The sequence below is a fragment of the Nomascus leucogenys genome, chromosome 8, assembly GCF_006542625.1.
Source record: "Nomascus leucogenys isolate Asia chromosome 8, Asia_NLE_v1, whole genome shotgun sequence".
In the NCBI taxonomy this organism is placed as follows: domain Eukaryota; kingdom Metazoa; phylum Chordata; class Mammalia; order Primates; family Hylobatidae; genus Nomascus; species Nomascus leucogenys.
In genome coordinates, this window is record NC_044388.1 from 66,652,123 (window position 1) to 66,671,023 (window position 18,901).

An 18,901-nucleotide genomic window follows, 5' to 3' on the forward strand; every position below is an offset into this window, starting at 1 on the left:
TCTATTTTAGTTTTTCATAAGATACAATTTATTGTGTATACTGGCCGGGCGTGGTGGCTCACGCTTGTAATCCCAGCACTTTGGGAGGCCGAGTTGGGTGGATTACATGAGGTCAGGAGTTCGAGACCAGCCTGGCCAACATGGTGAAACCCCGTCTCTACTAAAAATACAAATAATTAGCTGGAGGTGGTGCCAGGTGGCCTTTATTTCCAGCTACTTGAGAGGCTGAGGCAGGAGAATCGCTTGAACCCAGGAGGCGGAGGCTGCAGTGAACTGAGATCGCACCATTGCACTCCAGCCTGGGCAACAAGAACGAAACTCCATCTAAAAAAAAAAAAGAATTTGTATACTTAATATTATAGTGGGAAAACATAAATATATTGGCTTTAAAAGAATTCAAAGACTTTGAAATGTGTGTTTTCTTTTTTTTTTTTTTTTTTTTTTGAGACACGGACTTGTTCTGTTGCCCAGGCTGGAGTGCAGTGGCACCATCACAGCTCACTACAGCAGCCTCGCCTTCCCAGTCTCAGGTGATTCTCCCATCTTAGTCTTCTGAGTAGTTGGGACCACAGGCATGTGCCACCATGCCCAGCTAATTTTTTTGTAGAGATGAGGTCTTGCTATGTTGCCCAGGCTGTTCTCAAACTTCTGGGCTTAAGCAATCCTTCTGGCTTGGCCTCCCAAAGTGCTGGAATTACAGGCATGAGCCACCACACCTGGCCTTGAAATGATTTTTTTTAAACTTCATGAATACAAACAAATGTGTTATCTTCTGCAGCAATCCAAGCCAGTGTTGTATTTGTTATTTCTTGAATATTTGGTTCTGGTGGAGCTGGGGGTTGGTGACAAGGAGCAGAGGAGAGGCCTGGGGTGGGAGCTGCTTGGTGCCTGTTCTTGCTTCCTGACACTGGGTGGAGGTGGTGGCATCATTACTCTTGAGTCTTTGAAACAGATCAAGGTCATGCCAAGGCTGGGTGAGCAGAGAAAGACAGTGTCTTTTTTTTTTTTCTTTCTTTCTTTTTAGACAGAGTTTCACTCTTGTTGCCCAGGCTGGAGTGCAATGGTGCGATCTCAGCTCACTGCAATCTCTGCCTCCTGGGTTCAAGTGATTCTCCTGCCTCAGCCTCCTGAGTAGCTGGGATTACAGGTGTGTGCCACCACACCCAGCTAATTTTTTGTGTGTTTTTAGTAGAGATAGGGTTTCACCATGTTGGCCAGGCTGGTCTCTAACTCCTGACCTCAAGTGATCCACCTGCCTCGGCCTCCCAAAGTGCTGGTATTACAGGTGTGCACTACCACACCAGGCTAAATTTTTTGTGTTTTTAGTAGAGATGGGGTTTCACCATGTTGGCCAGGCTGGTCTCGAACTCCTGACCTCAGGTGATACATCCGCCTTGGCCTCCCAAAGTGCTGGGATTACGTGCTATAAAGGCATGAGCCACCGTGCCGGTCCCCCCATCCCCCCACCCATCTTGTCAGTCACAAGAATCCAGCTTTTTCTGTGGTCAGTAGGATCAGCCGCCTGGATTTCTGTAGTGGCCTTTGTTGAGTCAGGAGTGTGATGTGCTCTGCCGCCATGCACCTGCTGCAGTCGTTCTTGCTCAGGGAAAACTGACATGATAAAGTGTAAATCGCTATATCTTCCTGTTGTCTCCTTCTTCTTTTTCCCCACTGGGCAAACCTCCCTTTGTTCTTACTGTCTTAGTGATAAGTGATGGATTTGAATAACCTGGAGAATTTTTTTTTTTTAATTACTGTGGTTAAATACACATAACATAAAATTTACCATATTTTTTTCTTCTTATTTTTTTTAAATGGAGACAAGGTCTTGCTGTGTTGCACAGGCTGGTCTCCAAGTTTTGGGCTCAAGTGATTGCTTCTCCTGCCTCAGCCTCCCAAAGTGGTGGGATTACAGGCATAAGCCACCGTGCCCAGCCCCATTCCATCTTAACCATTGTATAATTTACAGCTCAGTGGCATTAAATACATATATAATGTATAACCCTCACCACTATCTAGTTCCAGAACTTTTTCATTATCCCAAGAGGGAACCCTATACCAATTAAACAATCTCTTCTCATTTTCTCCTGCTCTCAGCCCCTGGCAACCACGAATCTACTCTCTATCTGTATAGATTTGCCTGTAGTAGATATTTCCAGTAAATGGAAGCATATAATATGTGGCCTTTTATGACTGGCTTCTTTCGCTTGGCATAATGTTTTCAAGGTTTATCCATGTTGTAGCACATGTCAGAACTTCACTCACTTTTATAGCTGAATAATATTTCATTGTACATATTACATTTTGTTTGTCCATTCATCCATTAATGGGCTTTGAATTGTTTCCACCTTTTCCCTATTTGAATACTGCTGCTGTGAACATTTTGTTTGAACATCTGTTTTCAGTTCTTTTTGGTATATACTAAGGATTGGAATTACTGGGTCATATGGTATTTTAGGTTTAACCTTTTGAGGAACCAAAAAAAGTTTTAAACATTAATTGGTTTGCCTTTTAAATTGAGAAATTTAAACATTGTATATATTTATCGTGTACAATCTGATGTTTTGAAATACATATATATATGTTGTGGCCGGGCATGGTGGCTCACGCCTGTAATCCCAGCACTTTGGGAGGGCGAGGCGGGTGGATTACCTGAGGTCAGAAGTTTGAGACCAGCCTGGCCAATACGGTGAAACCCTGTCTCTACTAAAAATACAAAAAATTAGCCAGGCTTGGTGGTAGGTGCCTGTAGTCCCAGCTACTTGGGAGGCTGAGGCAGGAAAATCATTTGAACCCGGGAGGCAGAGGTTGCAGTGAGACCGCGCCACTGCACTCCAGCCTGGCGACAGATTGAAACTCCATCTCAAAAAAAAAAAAAAAAGAAAAGAAAAAGAAAATATATATACGTTGTGGAATAGCTAAATTGACCTGATTAACATATGCCTTACATCATATAGTTACCTTTTTTTGTCTCTGATAACTTAAAACTCTCTCCATGATATTCAAGTATATAATACATTGTTGTTAACTATGTATTGTAGTTACCATGTTGTAAAATGGATCTCCTGAAATTATTCCTCTTGTCTAAGCTGAAATTTTGTGTCCTTTGACGAACATGTCCCCGCTATTCCCCCTCCCCTCAGCCCCTGTTAATGCCCATTCTACTTTCTGCTTCTGTGAGTTGGATGTTTTTAGATTCCACATGTGTACGTGAGATCATGCAGTATTTTTCTGTGTCTGGTTTATTTCACTTAACATAATGTCCTTCTGGTTCAACCATGTTGTTGCAAATGACAGGATTTCCTTTTTTTCTTTTAAGGCTGAATGGTATTCCATTGTGTGGATATAGCACATTTTCTTTATTCATCCATCAATGGACTCCAGGTTGATTCCGTATCATGGCAGTTGTAATAATGCTGCAATGAACATGGGAGTGCACATCTCTCTTTGACGTGCTGATTCATTTTATTTGACTACCCTGCAGTGGGGGTTGGTGGATCATATATATGGTAGTTTTATTTTTTAGTTTTTTGAGACATCTCCATACTGTCTTCCGTAATGACTATACTAATGTACATTCCAGCAACAGTGAAGAAGAGTTCTTTTTTCTCTTCATCGTTTGTTACCTTTTGTCTTTTTTGATAATAGCCATTTTAACAGGTGTCAGGTGATTTTCATTGTGGCTTTAATTTGCATTTCCTTGATGATTAGTGATGGTGAGCAGTTTTTCATATATACTTGGCTTTTGTACCTTTGGGTTCCACATCTTGAAAATATTTGGGAAAAAAAATGGATGGTGGCATCTCTACTAAACACTATACAGACTTTCCTTGTCATTATTTTCTACACAATATTATGTAACAACTGTTTACATAGCATTTACATTGTATTAGGTATTACAAGTAATCTAGAGGTAGCATAAAGCATGCTGGAGCCTGTGCGTAGATTATATGTAAATATTATGTCATTTTACATAAGGGACTTGAGAATCTATGGATTTTGGTCTTCTCCGGAGGATTCTAGAACCAATCTCCTCCTGGAAACCAGGGAGGACTGTACCTGTTGGCCATTTGAGCATCTGCTTTTGAGAAATGTTGATTCAGATATTTTACTTGTCTTTTAAATGGATTGTTTTCCTGCTATTGTTTGAATTTCTTGGGACTTTTTTAAAAAAGCAGTTTGGTTTTATTTCCAAACACAGGAAGCTCTTACTCCTCAGAAATGTATTCCTCACATCATCGTCCGGGGTCTCGTGCGTATTCGATGCATTCAGGAAGTGGAGAGAATACTGTATTTTATGACCAGAAAAGGTCTCATCAACACTGGAGTTCTCAGCGTGGGAGCCGACCAGTATCTTCTCCCTAAGGACTACCACAATGTAGGTGATTGTAGCTTTAGCAATAGCCTTGCCATTGATCAGGACAAACACTAGTCTGTTGCTGTTAATAAATATAGTAAAAGCCACATTATCACCATAAAACTTACAGAAGCAAGGCTTTCACAGAATGTGTTTCTCCTGAAAGGAGAACATCAAGCACTGTTTCCCCAGATTGTAGGGAAAAAGGGAAAGGAGTAATAAGACAAGTGCCACCACATTCTTTAGGAAAATAACTTTCTAAGGACATCAAAGAAATGTAAATGAACGAATTTGCTCTGCAGTTTCAGAACAGCTAAAACAGGTCATCGTTATCATCTGCTCTAATTGGAGTTTTGTTTCTTTTCTTTTTAAGAAATCAGTCATCATTATCGGGGCTGGTCCAGCAGGATTAGCAGCTGCTAGGCAACTGCATAACTTTGGAATTAAGGTAGGATTTTGGGGACATGGAGTTAGAACAGATGGTTGGCTGCTCCTTTTGGTCTAAATTTCTAAGATTTAGAAACCAGTTCCTATTTTTAGTGAAGAATACTAAATACATTGTATGTTTATATTAGGTCCTAGAAAAGTTATAAAACTTGAAATTGATTTCATAAGAAAAAGGTAAATAGAAATTCTCACAGCTTTGGAGATAATTTTAGACTCTAATGAGCAAGTCAGAAGAAATTCTAACTTGGCATTAAAGTAGAAATTCTTTTTTTTTTTTTTTTTTTTTTTTGAGACAGAGTCTCGCTCTGTCGCCCAGGCTAGCTAGAGTGCAGCCATGTGATCTCAGCTCACTGCAACCTCTGCCTCCTGGGTTCAAGCTGGGATTACAGGTGTGTGCCATCATGCCCAGCGAATTTTTGTATTTTTAGTAGAGTGGGGTTTCACCATGTTGGCCAGGCCAGTCTTGAACTCCTGACCTCAAGTGATCTTCCTGCCTTGGCCTCCCAAAGTGCTGAGATTACAGATGTGAGCCACTGCACCTGGCCAAAGTAGAAATTCTTGACAGATTATTATTCGCACAATAGACATGATGGGAAAAAGCCCATTTCTGCAGTAGTTTGAGACAGCAAATAGTAGCATGGATATTCACTGTTCCTTGTGTAAAAGTTTCTGAAATACTCAGTTCTGTTTTTTTTCTATTTATTTATTTCGAGACAGTGTTATGAGACTGGCTAATTTTTGTATTTTTGGTAGAGACGGGATTTCACCATGTTGGCAAGGCTGGTCTCAAACTCCTCAGTTAAAGCGATCTGCCTGCTTTGGCCTCCCAAAGTGCTGGGATTACAGGCGTGAGCCACTGTGCCCAGCCTCCAGTTAAATTTTTTTATGCCTGTCAAAAATGCCCTTTGCGGAGCTTGCAGTGAGCCGAGATTGCGCCACTGCACTCCAGCCTGGGCAACGGAGTATAAGGCTCCATCTCAAAAAAAAAAAAACAACAAAAAAAACGCCCTTTGAATCTCATTTCAGACATGACCCACTGCTCCAGGCCTAGCACGTGTTTCAGTTGATTGTTTATTTCAGTGTTAGATATTTGGGCCAAGGTTATTTGAGTTTTACTTGGGAAACCTACAGATTATATTACTTTTTTTTTTTTTTTTTTTTTTTTTAAGACAGAGTCTCGCTCTGTCGCCCAGGCTGGAGTGCAGTGGCGCAATCTCGGCTCACTGCAAGCTCTGCCTCCCGGGTTCACGCCATTCTCCTGCCTCAGCCTCTCCGAGTAGCTGGGACTACAGGCGCCTGCCACCACGCCCAGCTAATTTTTTTGTATTTTTAGTAGAGACGGGGTTTCACCGTGGTCTCGATCTCCTGACCTCGTGATCCGCCCGCCCCGGCCTCCCAAAGTGCTGGGATTACAAGCGTGAGCCACCGTGCCCGGCCTCTACAGATTATATTACAAGGAAGGTTATTAAAATCCAAAATCTAGGCAGGCTGGTCTTTAATGTTCAGCCTTCCTCTTATACTAAAAAGAAAGTAGAAATGGGCTGGGCACAGTGGCTCAGTGCCTGTAATCCCAGCACCTTGGGAGGCCGAGGTGAGCAGATCGCTTGAGCTCAGGAGTTTGAGATCAGCCTGGGCAACATGGCAAAACCCTGTCTCTACAAAAAAAAAAAAAAAAAATACAAAAAGAAAATTAGCTGGGCATGGTGGTATGCACTTGTGGCCCCAGGTACTCAAGAGGCTGAGGTGGGAGGATCTCTTGAGTGAAGGAGGCGGAGGTTGCAGTGAGCCGAGATCTAGCCACTGCACTCCAGTCTGGGTGACAGAGTGAGACCCCAACTCAAAAAAATCAAAAACTAGAAATGGATGGTTCTGTGTAAAACTGAAGTCAGAGAAGGAGGGTAGAACTACAAGGTGCAGCCTTCCTAGTTAGAGAAAGTGAAGAATGTAAGTTTGAGAAAGCAGTTTGGAGAATCAATATTACTTTCCGCCCCATCCCCAAGTGATGAGGGAGATACCCAGGAGACCCTCCATTCCCCCCATGGGTGGGAAATAGATTCCTCTGAGTAGCCTGAAAGATGGTTAACTTGGGGAACCTCTCCTTGAGAATTTCAAGTAGTTTCTAGAGATCCAGAAGTGAAAGACTGGCCCTGCGATGAATAGGACTCACATTTGCAGGTAATGCAACTCAGGGAATGTGGCACTTGGAATCCCAGGGCTGCAGGTGAAGCGCTGCCTGTGCACCCAAGAGCAGCTTCTCATGCCACCAGCATTAGAAATTTGGTGGCAATAAAATAGCCTGGGTATGAGACAAACCTCATTAGGCCAAGCCCATGAAGTCATATTTATATGGAGTGGCATACTTTTTTTTTTTTTTTTTAAAATAATATATCTTAGGGAAGTTAAGGCTTATTCGCAGTGCTAAAGGAATTTTGCTACGTAGATATTTCTTAGGACAAATCACCTAAAGAAGTTTTTAACTGCTTCTTATGGAACACTATTTTATAAAAAACTTTCAAAGTACATTTCATGTACTAGTTCATTAAATCTTTTTGTTTTTTGAGACAAGGTCTCACTCTGTTGCCCAGGCTGGAGTGCAGTGGCGCAATCTCTGCTCCCTACAGCCTCCACCTCCCGGGTTCAAGCGATTCTCGTGCCTCAGTCACCTGAATAGCTGGGATTACAGGTGTGTGCCACCACGCCCCGACTAATTTATGTATTTCTGGTAGAGACAGGGTTTCACCATGTTGGCCAAACTGGACACAAACTCTTGGCCTCATGTGATCCTCCTGCCTTGGCCTCCCAAAGTGCCGGTATTACAGGCATGAGCCATCGCGTCTGGCCTAGTTCATCAAATCTTATTATCTGGTTTGAGTGATTCTTTCAACAGACCACTCAGTTTTTCCTTGCTAGAGTCTAGATGGATTGTTTTGAACATCTATTTTGGCTTCTGTTGTTCACACTGCCTGCTTTTTAAAGTTGTTTTTGTAGAAATATTTGAAATTAACCAAATATAGAGGCTATTTAACAGTGTCCTTCTACATTTTTATAATACCGTGTCTGATATAACTCTTGTGTCCCATTTAGCTTCCCTGACTGTCTGTCTTTTTAGGTGACTGTCCTGGAAGCCAAAGACAGAATTGGAGGCCGAGTCTGGGATGATAAATCTTTTAAAGGCGTCACAGTGGGAAGAGGAGCTCAGATTGTCAATGGGTGTATTAACAACCCAGTAGCATTAATGTGTGAGCAAGTGAGTTTCTTTTAGCTTTGTGTTGTAGATAAAGGAAAGAAAAACAGTTTCAATTTGCTTGTGTGCAGTATTAATATGCTTCTAAAGTAAATTACATATAACAGCCCCCTCATCTCCTCTGCAAAGTAGTAAGAATTACACTTCTCCCTTTCTGAGAAGGTAGAACTAGAGGATGTAAAAGGCATTTTTTCCTTTTTCTAAGCTGTTTAATTTTATTTCCTTGTTATTTGCAGGCCACTTGGTTAGCTCATAATTTTAGAGTTTCCAGATTTAGCATATAAAAATCCAGAATTCTCAATTAAATTTCACTTTCAGATAAACAAGTAATTTTTTGCCCAAGTATTTCCCAGTATTACATGGGATATTTTACATGCAATATTTGGGACATACTTATACTTTAAAAAATTATATATTACTAATCTGAATGTCATATTTAATGAGGCAGCCTGTCTTTAATCTGGCAGTCTTACAGAGTTTATTTGAAGAGTTGGTGGGCCCAAGGCTTTTTCTGAAATGTTTACTGATGGTCAGTTCAATTTCAATTTCTGCTCTGAGTGTTTGTGTGTTTGTGTGTTCATTTACATGAGCGTCCACAGAGGAGATAGAATGTTCGAGCAAGGACAGGCAGTGTCTAGCATCTGAAACATTAGCCAAAAAGTTACAGTGGGCATGGCGTAGGAGCTATTGGTGCCCCTCTCATATTCTCATCAAATAAAATCTTGTAGATTTCATGCTGTTTTTTTTCACTGCCTGACTTTGCTGCCATTCCCTGTGAAGCATATTTAGCTTTATTTTTGAGAGGTATGAGACCATTTTCTCCATGAGAGCTCTGTCTGATTTTCAGCTTAGAACCTGTAAATATTTTTTTCCAGGGAAAATTTTCACCTTCTTATTCTTATTATTTTGAAGCTTGGCATCAGCATGCATAAATTTGGAGAAAGATGTGACTTAATTCAGGAAGGTGGAAGAATAACTGACCCCACTATTGACAAGCGCATGGATTTTCATTTTAATGCTCTCTTGGATGTTGTCTCTGAGTGGAGAAAGGATAAGACTCAGCTCCAAGATGTCCCTTTAGGAGGTATGGGGAGAACGGTGTTCTGATTGTTCCATCTCAGTTTCGTTGTTACCTAAGCTTCATCATCAGTGGCATCGTTCATTTGCGAGGTCGGATGTCGGCAACAGGGTAGCTCTCCTGAGCATTTCTTTTGGACTGATGGATCCTCCAAGTTCTCAGGGGAGGAGAACTTTTTTTAGGGAGCCTTAGATGCTTGCGGTGTGTACACACACACACACAGACCTTACTTTACACAATAGCTGGTGTTTTACAAAATTACCTACATGTTTAATTTTAAATTTCCCAGAGTAGCTTACTTTTATGGAAACATGTGGTAAGCCCTGTGTGATAAATCATCACCCTGTAATGTCTTTTCTAGATAAGGGTTTCTGTGTGCCAGGATTTCTTTTTGTCGAGCAGTGAGTTAAGGTTTTTTCCAGTGTATTTTAAGAATGCAAGAGTATTACAGTTTAAGAATTTTAACCCATTAGGCACAGTGGCTCACACCTGTAATCTGAGCATTTGGGAGGCCAAGTGGGGAAGATCACTTGAGCCCAGGAGTTCAAGACCAGCCTGGGCAACATAGTGAGCCTTGTGTCTATAAAAAAAAAAGAGGGGGGAGGGGGGGCAAGCATAGTGGTGATGGTGGTGTGTGTCTGTCGTCCCAGCTACTCGGGAGGCTGAGGTAGAAGGATAGCTTTGAGCTGAGGAGGTTGAGGTTCCAGTGAGCTATGATCCCACCACTGCACTCCAGCCTGGGCAACAAAGCAAGACCCTATTTCAAAAAAAAAAAAAGGAATTTTAATTCAAAATCTTTTGGCTTTTGTGCTTAAATGGGCAATATTAGCCACAACTATTTAGAAAACTTGACCATCCATAGTGGCTCATTTTCACGAGGGTGCCAGCTGAAATTTTACCGTATTGCTTCTTAAATTGATATTTATTTGGCCTACAATTTTGTGACCTGAATGTATTCACCTGTAGTTCTTGGAGGCATGTTGGAGTTTCTTGTAGTGTGAACATTGGAACTCAGTTTGCAAGGTGTTAATTTGCTTCAACTATGTTTCTTTGCAAGAGCTGTCAATTCTTCAGGCTGATATACAGTTCATCTCTGTTTGGAGTAAACTTCTTAATAGCAGAGACTGTGTATCTCTTCTTTTTCTCTATTCCCTCCCCCTCTACTGTGGCAACCCACCACGTCTAAGAGACCTACGCTGTAATCATCCTTAGTAAGTTTTGACTGATATACTATAAGAGAACATTTTCAGAAATATACTCCCGTCAACAGGGATCATTTAAACAAATGTTGCAGTGTCCAGACTAACTCGTAGGTTGTTAAATTTCCTGGAGTTGAGAACAGTTATTAGGCTGACATGCAGGATATTCTGAGGACTTGGTTAGTGTTTTGTACCTGTGTTGCAGTCACTGGCTGGAGTTTTCATTACATTTCTTTCAGAGTCACCAGATAAAAATGTTTAATGATAATGCTTTGCCTTACCCTTACCTAGAACAAGCTGTAGGCCAGGCATGACGGTGCACACCTGTAGTCCCAGCTACTCAGGAGGGGAGAGGATAGCTTGAGTCCAGGAGTTAGAGACTGCGGTGAGCTATGATCTCACCACTGCACCTCAGCTTGGGTGACAGAGTGAGACACTGTCTCACAAACAAAACAAATAAAAAACCCAAGTTGTTAAGGTAGGCTCAGCAATTCTTACTGTGTAAGTGGGTATTTCATCTTATCAATAGCTTGTTTAAAAGTTTTGATAATAGTGCACACATCTCTGTGTAAGGCTATAGTTATATCCTGCCTGTTGGTATCTTAGCTGTCTGAGATCTCATCTTACCAGCACAAAGCTGGGGAAACTCGAATCTAAATACTAAGGGACTAGATTTCATTTCAGAAAGCACGTGCACTAAAGCTATTTTAAATATTATTTACATAAAAATCACACTCGGCTGGGCGCGGTGGCTCATGCCTGTAATCTCAGCACTTTGGGAGGCCAAGGTGGGTGGATCACCTGAGTTCAGGAGTTCGAGACCAGCCTGGCTAACATGGTGAAACCCCATCTCTACTAATAATACAAAAATTAGTTGGGCATGGTGGCGCATGCCTGTAATCCCAGGTACTTGGGAGGCTGAGACAGGAGAATCACGTGAACCTGGGAGGCAGGGGTTGCAGTGAGACAAGATCGGGCCATTGCACTTCAGTCTTGATGACGAGCGAAACTGTCTCCAAAAAAAAAAAAAAAAAAATCACAGGCCTCTCTCAGTCTGTTTATATTTAATTTTATATACTATCTTAGCAATCTTGGTTCCCCCCCTCCACAAAACCAACAGGAATGTAGAAACTGCACAGCAGGAAGCGAGGATGGGACTTCTACAAAAGTCACAGAAAGTGGCACAAAGCCCAGGGGTCTAGGAGCAACAAAGCCAGGCACAAATCTGGAGGCTTCTTGGGCATCAGCATGTTACAATCTAGTGCAAGAACTGAACATTTTGATGAAAGCCTTGAGCTGTTCTAAAAAAAAATTTTTGAAGTAACTGATACTCAGTTCTGCTTCTAGTCAGAGAAGTGTGTGACATTCTATAAACTTGGGGACCGGGCGTGGTGGCTCACACCTGTAATCCCAGCACTTCGGGAGGCTGAGGTGGGTAGATTTCTTGAGCTCAGGAGTTTGAGACCAGCCTGGGCAACATGGTGAAGCCCATCTCTACTAAAAATTCAAAAATTAACTGGGCATAGTGGCGGGCGCCTGTAGTCCCAGCTACTTGGGAGGCCGATTGCTGGAGCCCAGGAAGTTGAGGCTGCAGTGAGTCGGAATGGTGCCACTGCACTCCAGCCTGGGTGACACAGTGAGACCCTGTCTCAGGAAAAAAAAAAAAGAAAAAGAAAACACCAGAAAAAGAAACTTGGAGTCTGTGATATGTGCTTTGGATGGTTGTCATCACTGGAACAGTTGTAAAGAAGTAACCTATACTGAGATGCTTAGAATTAGTCAGATATGAAGCCAGAACCCTCTTCCAGCCCTGCTACAAAGGAATGTAAGACAATAATGAGATCACGGGGCTGTGTCCATATAGTTACAAGGTCCAGTTGAGTGGGACAGATAAGTAAGGGCTGGAGTTGATGACAGGGAGAAATTCTGGAGGCTTGCCATGGCCCGGTGACGCCCGACCATAAAGAATGGATGGGATTGGGTGGGAGAAGGCATTCCTGCGAGGGAGAGTGGGAGGTCGCAGATCCTGCAGGGTAGGAATTTACCAGGAAAAAGATTGAAAGCAGCACAGTGGAGCCTGTGAGTGGGCAGATCGTAGCTGCTGCCTTTGGAGAGGTTAAAATGTGCTAGCTTTGCCTGGCTGTGGTTGGGGAATTTATTATATAGGCAACCAGTAATTGTAGATATGGAGGCAGAGTGCTGACAGGATACGAGCCCATGATGGAATATTCTTGTTTGGGACAGACTGTAGCCAATAGGTTACAGGTCTCTTAGTTGAGGTGAGATGTTGTAAGCATTGACTTTAAGGTGATGGTAGCAGGACCAGAAAGAGAATGGTAACTTCTGTGTGTGTGCATGTACATCTGTGTGTGGGGACAGTTTTTCTGTATCTTGAGCAAAAGAGGAAACCATTTCTCAACTAAGCAAAATTGAGATGTTTCTGAAGATATAGAACTTACATAGCTTTGTTTCTGGTTAAGGTAAACTTTCTCTTCCTGAGAGAAATGGACCTTATCAAGAGATCTTTTCCCCTCTCACTTTACTTGGGAAAAGACTTTGGAAGTTTTGGGTGTTGCTGGGTGACAGGTTGAAAGCAAAGGAGAAGGAATTGGAGAATCTTGTTAAAGCTGTTTTTTTTCTGCTTTGATCCATTCCCATTACAGAAAAGATAGAAGAGATCTACAAGGCATTTATTAAGGAATCTGGTATCCAATTCAGTGAGCTGGAGGGACAGGTGCTTCAGTTCCATCTCAGTAACCTGGAGTACGCCTGTGGCAGCAACCTTCACCAGGTGCGGTTGGGTTTTGTGAAAGGTGTGCTTTGAAAATACTTGGTTTAAGCTGGGCGCGGTGGCTCACGCCTGTAATCCCAGCACTTTGGGAGGCTGAGGTGGGAGGATCATGAGGTTAGGAGATTGAGACCATCCTGGCCAACATGGTAAAACCCCGTCTCTACTAAAATACAAAAAATTAGCCAGGCGTGGTGGCGCACACCTGTACTCCCAGCTACTCGGGAGGCTGAGGCAGGGGAATCGCTTGAACCCGGGAGGCGGAGGTCGCAGTGAGCTAAGATCGCGCCACTGCACTCCAGCCTGGGGTCTCAAAAAAAAAAAAAAAAAAAGAAAATACTTGTATTTTTTTGTGTGTGTGTTTTGTGTGTCTAAATATTGAATTTGAGCTGGTTTGGATAAACAGGAAAGAATGATTCTGCTTAAAAGTTTTTGAAAACCATGACTTCTAAGCATATTAACCCCACGGTGGTTTTGGTTGTTTTTTAAACTTTTTTTTTTGAAGCAAGAGAAACTCTTCTTCAGATAATGCATGTGAAAGAAGCTCAATACATAAAAACAAAGGAAGAGGCTGGGTGCAGTGGCTCCCCTCTGTAATCCCAGCACTTTGAGAGGCCAAGACAGGCGGATTGTTTGAGCCCAGGAGTTCAAGACCATCCTGGGCAACATGGCAAAACCCTGTCTCTACAAAACATACAAAAAATTAGCTGGGCTTAGTGACATGTGCCTGTAGTCCCAGCTATATGGGAGGCTGAGGTGGAAGGACTGTTTGATCCTGGGAGGTCAAAGCTGCAGTTAGCTGTGATGGTGCTACCACACTGCTGCCTGGGCGATACAGTGAGACCCTGTCTAGGGGGAAAAAAAAGAAATCAATCACTCCAAAGGAAGGAGGGCTATTGGGCTGAATCAGAGCAGGGTCTCCTATATTTTTCTTATTTTTTGTAGAGATGGGGTCTTGCCATGTTGCCAGGTCTGGTCTTGAACTCCTGGCCTCACGTGATCCTCCTGCCTTGGCCTTCCAAAATGCTGGGATTAGAGGCATGAGCCACTGCACCAGGACTTGTCTCTTTACCCTCCTTTCCCTGCCCTCTGCAGAGGGCCTTGGGTCATTTCAGTGGAACCATGGAGTCTAAAACACTGCTCTCAAGAAGCCAAAATAGAATATCCTTGCAAGTCTGGTCTGTTTACCTTGTTAAAGTAAATTTAAGCTTGCCTAACTCATTTAACCAACTGTGAACTTAATACTCCAGTACTCTGTATTTTGAATAGAACTCCACGGATGATTTCAGAGGCCCCTTTGGGACCTCTCCATTTCCACTTGGTTCTGCATTGTGATTGGAATCATGCTGTTTTCCAAAATCGTGCAGGGTTTCTACTCTGTAGAGCTTCCATGTTGAGGACAGATAGCATATTTATATATGTTGATCAGATACAGTTTTACCCTTATAGAATTCTACTTTGCCAGAGTTGTCAATATAGAAAATCAGCTTCTATTTTTATCAAGGAGTGGTACCCATGCCCAAGTCATATAGACCTTTTGTTCTCAAATAAACTTTCCTCAAATAAAATTATCAAGATTTCCTCCCCCCAATGGTGGGCTCTGCCTGGGCTGGTCTCCCTGTCCCCTGCCCTCCTGCCGTGGTGGCTGTTCCCACCTGGAGCTCCTCGTATTGGCTCTCAGGCACAGGTGCAAGGATTTACACTGCTGTGTCCCCCACCTCTCTTGTTTCCCAGGTATCTGCTCGCTCCTGGGACCACAATGAATTCTTTGCCCAGTTTGCTGGTGACCACACTCTGCTAACTCCCGGGTACTCGGTGATAATTGAAAAACTGGCAGAAGGGCTCGACATTCGACTCAAATCTCCAGTGAGTATCAACTGCTGGGAGGCTCTGGCTCGCCTTGTTTGGGGAGGATGTGAAGTTCTGAGCATGTGGCTCACGCAGGAGAACGGGGCTGGCTTTGGCGTTGAGCCAGAGTCTAGAAGTACTTTTGTGGCTCATTCGTAGCCTGTGTAGCATTATCCATGTCAGTGAGGCAGCTGCTGCTGCTTGGAAACCGTAGTGGCCCCAGTGCATTTCTATTAAGAAGAAGGTATTCAAATTGCTTCGCAACCTTCCTAACCCAGTGGTTATTTTCACTTTAAAATTTTCCCTTCAAATCTTTGTCTCAGTGCATTTGTATTGCGTGTTATTGTAATCATGGGGGTGATTACTTAACTGTATTTCCCTTCACATCATATTATAACTATTTTCTATATTCCGACACAGTGTTTATTTTGTATATTCTGACACAGTATAAATTCTAACTCCCTGAGTTCAGCTGTAACAATGGTTTAGATCTCTGAATGCCAGGAAAAGATTCCCCTTAGCCTTAGAGAGATGTAAATTCATGTAATATGAGAATCGGAAAGGATCCTGGATCACGTGGCTCCATCCCTCACTTTTTTTCACAATTGCTTTTTGAGCAGGTGCAGAGTATTGATTATTCTGGAGATGAAGTGCAGGTTACCACTACAGACGGCACAGGGTATTCTGCACAAAAGGTAAGAGCTAGGGCAGTACAAGGGTGGGTAGAAACCTTTGCTGCCGGGGGCTTGGAGGGAAGGAGAAATCTTTCCTATCACGGAGTTTTTCTTTGGGAATCTGCCTGGACCCTTGTTGGATTTCTGGTAAGTTATGTATCTCCACTTAATTGTATGTAGATATGCAAAGCCGATTTCATTGCTCTAACACTGTATAGACTCATGGCAGATGGAATTCTGAATTGTGTTCCTTGAGGTGAGTTCTAGGGCACATTAGTCCTGAGAGTTGAACAAGAAAAAAAATTCCTTGGCCAAATATGTTTGGCAAGACCAAGTAAGTTTGGGAAGTATTGTGTACGATACTCTACTTTTAGGATTAAATAGGAGTTGTATAGGGTTAAATAGAAGTATGTGTATATATATATTTTTTGTTTGTTTGTTTTTTTGTTTGTTTTTTTTTGAGACGGAGTCTCGCTCTGTCGCCCAGGCTGGAGTGCAGTGGCGCGAACTCGGCTCACTGCAAGCTCCGCCTCCCGGGTTCACGCCATTCTCCTGCCTCAGCCTCCCAAGTAGCTGGGACTACAGGCACCCACGATCATGCCCGACTAATTTTTTTTTTTTTTTGTATTTTTTAGTAGAGATGGGGTTTCACCGTGTTAGCCAGGATGGTCTCAATCTTCTGACCTCATGATCCGCCCGCCTTGGCCTCCCAAAGTGCTGGGATTACAGGCGTGAGTCACTGCGCCCTGCCCAAATAGAAGTATATTAAAGGCTCTGAGAAGTCCTGCATTAAAGAAGTCTATTTTACTTCATTAAAGAAATCTATTTTACTTTTATTCTGTGCTCTCCACATTTTTTTTAACCACAGAATCCTTTTTCAGATCAAGAAAGTTCTGTTTTCATCTTGAAATCTTGAAACTATCAGAAGTACTTTCATATGGCTTCAATTTTTTGTAAACAGCTTTAGTAGGTGAACAGTACAAGGTACTGTTGAATCGAATGCCTGAAATCACACTGAGATTTATAGTACTGGAGAATAAAGGTGCCTCCATGGGGTAGAGGGGATTTAGTAAACCTTGAAAATTTAAGTTTAGTTATATCTTAAGTGACTGTGAAAAAATATAATGGATGAACTATCACTAGTTCCTAGACTAGCTGTGCTTCCTACACTTCAGGTATCGAAAACTTATTTCATAGTCCTTGATTTTCATACAGAAATAAAGGACTGCCTGTCACATGGGAAAGACAGGTCTAGGGAATGAGTTAGTTGGGGTAGGGGGTCCTAGCATTATTCCTGCCATTAACCAACTAGGAGATTTTGGGCAGCAATCCCTGGGCTGCACATCAGAATCACCTGGGAGGTGCTTACAAAGAAAGGTTGCAACGCCCCACCCTGATACATTCTTGTTGAATTGGCCTCGATTTTTTGTTTGTTTTTTTCAGAGACAGGGTCTCAGTCTGTCGCCCAGGCTGGAGTGAGGGATCCTCTCACCTGAGCCTCCCTCGAGTAGCTGGGACTACAGGCATGCACCACCATGCCCGGCTAGTCATGTTTTTAAAGCTTCTCAAGTGATTCCAGTGTGCAGCCGTGGTTGAGAACCTTGTCTGCAGTGACCTTTTCTGTAAGCTCTTAATAGGTTCTGCCTGGTGATAAACTGTGTTTAAAAATACTACCTTTTAAAATTGCAAGTCACCCGACAGTTCAGCCTCTGCTGTTCTGTGGCTCCACTTCTTGGTGTCCAGGACAGCAAGCTGGTTATAACTTCCCTGCTTTGTTACTCTCTGCCTGACCCTGGCCAGTACTTGTGCGTTTCTGTGTTTGTATTCCAGCCTTCTGGAGAAATTAGGGCACAGCTTCAGGCTGCACTTTGAAATGTTTAAAACAAATATTTTTATTGTAGCTAGCACGCATCACAGTTTGCATTGGAAGTTTCCCCAAACTTGTAAGAGAAAAATTTTCAACCCAACGTGATAGACCGATGAACCTCTGGCAAACTAACTAGGTCTAGGCTGCCTCCATTGACATCTCGCTTTCGTTCCTTACTAGGATGGATGTGTTTATGTCATTTGCCTTTTTGTTTACCCAAGGTTTTTTGTTTTTTTGTTTTTTTGTTTTTTTTTACAGGGTCTTATTCTGTTGCCCAAGCTGGAGTGCAGTGGTGCAGCTTGTAGCTCACAGCAGCCTCGAACTCCTGGGCTTGAGCAGTGCTCCCACCTCAGCCTCCTGTGTAACTGGGACCACAGGCACATGCCACCACACTCAGCTAATTAAAAAATTTGTTTTTGTAGAGACAGTGTTTCCCTGTGTTGTCCAGGCTGGTCTTGAACTCGTGGTCTTAAGCAATCCTCTCGCCTCGGCCTCCCAAAGTGCTGGGATTATGGTGTGAGCCACTGCACCTGGGCTACTCAAGTTCTTATGCTTTTTAGTGCTATTTTGTCATTAAGAAAACATCTAGATTTGTGGGCATGGGTGGCTCACGCCTGTAATCACAGCACTTTGAGAGGCTGAAGCGAGAAGATGGCTTGAGGCCAGGAGTTTGAGACCAGCCTGGGCAACATGGTGAGACCCCATCTCTACCAAACATAAAAAAAATAGCTGGGCATGGTGCTGCACACCCATGGTCACAGCTACTCCAAGAAGCTGAGGCAAGAGGATCACTTGAGCCCAGGAGTTTGAGGCTGGAGTTTGAGCCCAGGAGTTGGAGAATGCACTCCAGCCGGGGCAACAGAGCAAGACCCTGTCTCTTTAAAAAAAAAAAAAAAAAGGGAAAAAAAATCTAGATTTTATTTATTTTCTTGCAGTTCTTATATGTAATTTAATTGGATAGTAATTGGTTTTTTGTTGTGGTTTGCCTCATTTTTTTGGTTGCATGGTAATTATCTGTAAATAGATTATAAACTTCTTGATGATAGAGAACATATTTTATACTTTATAAAATTTTCATGTGGCAGAAAATAGTGACAAAATCACAGAACTCTGAGCTTCCTGTGATCCTAGAATTGAGAGTTAAGCCAAATATACAAAATCTTTGAAGCCTCAGGTAGATTGGGTGCTTGGTCTTCAACTCCATTCCACTCTGATCCTAGGGTGTCATTCTGTACTGCAGATATTAGAAAGTAAATACACACATTCTTCCCCAGCTCCCTACAGCAGGTTTCTAAACATCCATCCAGCCCAGCCCAGCCAATCTGATGCACTGGCATGAGATTTAGAAGGTGTAGGTTGACTTTTGCTTCCCTTCTGCTGCCTCTGTTGAGAGCACACA

The 18,901-nt window shown here is 42.7% G+C and overlaps 1 protein-coding gene across 1 annotated transcript in view; it reads left to right on the forward strand.

Moving 5' to 3' along the window:
* Positions 1 to 18,901, forward strand: part of KDM1B (lysine demethylase 1B) — a 67,184-nt gene that overhangs the window by 37,240 nt on the left and 11,043 nt on the right. Inside the window, exons 11-17 of the mRNA XM_012509101.1 lie at positions 4,202 to 4,378; positions 4,731 to 4,805; positions 7,914 to 8,051; positions 8,961 to 9,132; positions 12,989 to 13,116; positions 14,848 to 14,979; positions 15,582 to 15,656. Of these exons, the coding sequence (XP_012364555.1) occupies positions 4,202 to 4,378; positions 4,731 to 4,805; positions 7,914 to 8,051; positions 8,961 to 9,132; positions 12,989 to 13,116; positions 14,848 to 14,979; positions 15,582 to 15,656 (897 nt within the window). The remainder of the gene's footprint in view (positions 1 to 4,201; positions 4,379 to 4,730; positions 4,806 to 7,913; positions 8,052 to 8,960; positions 9,133 to 12,988; positions 13,117 to 14,847; positions 14,980 to 15,581; positions 15,657 to 18,901) is intronic.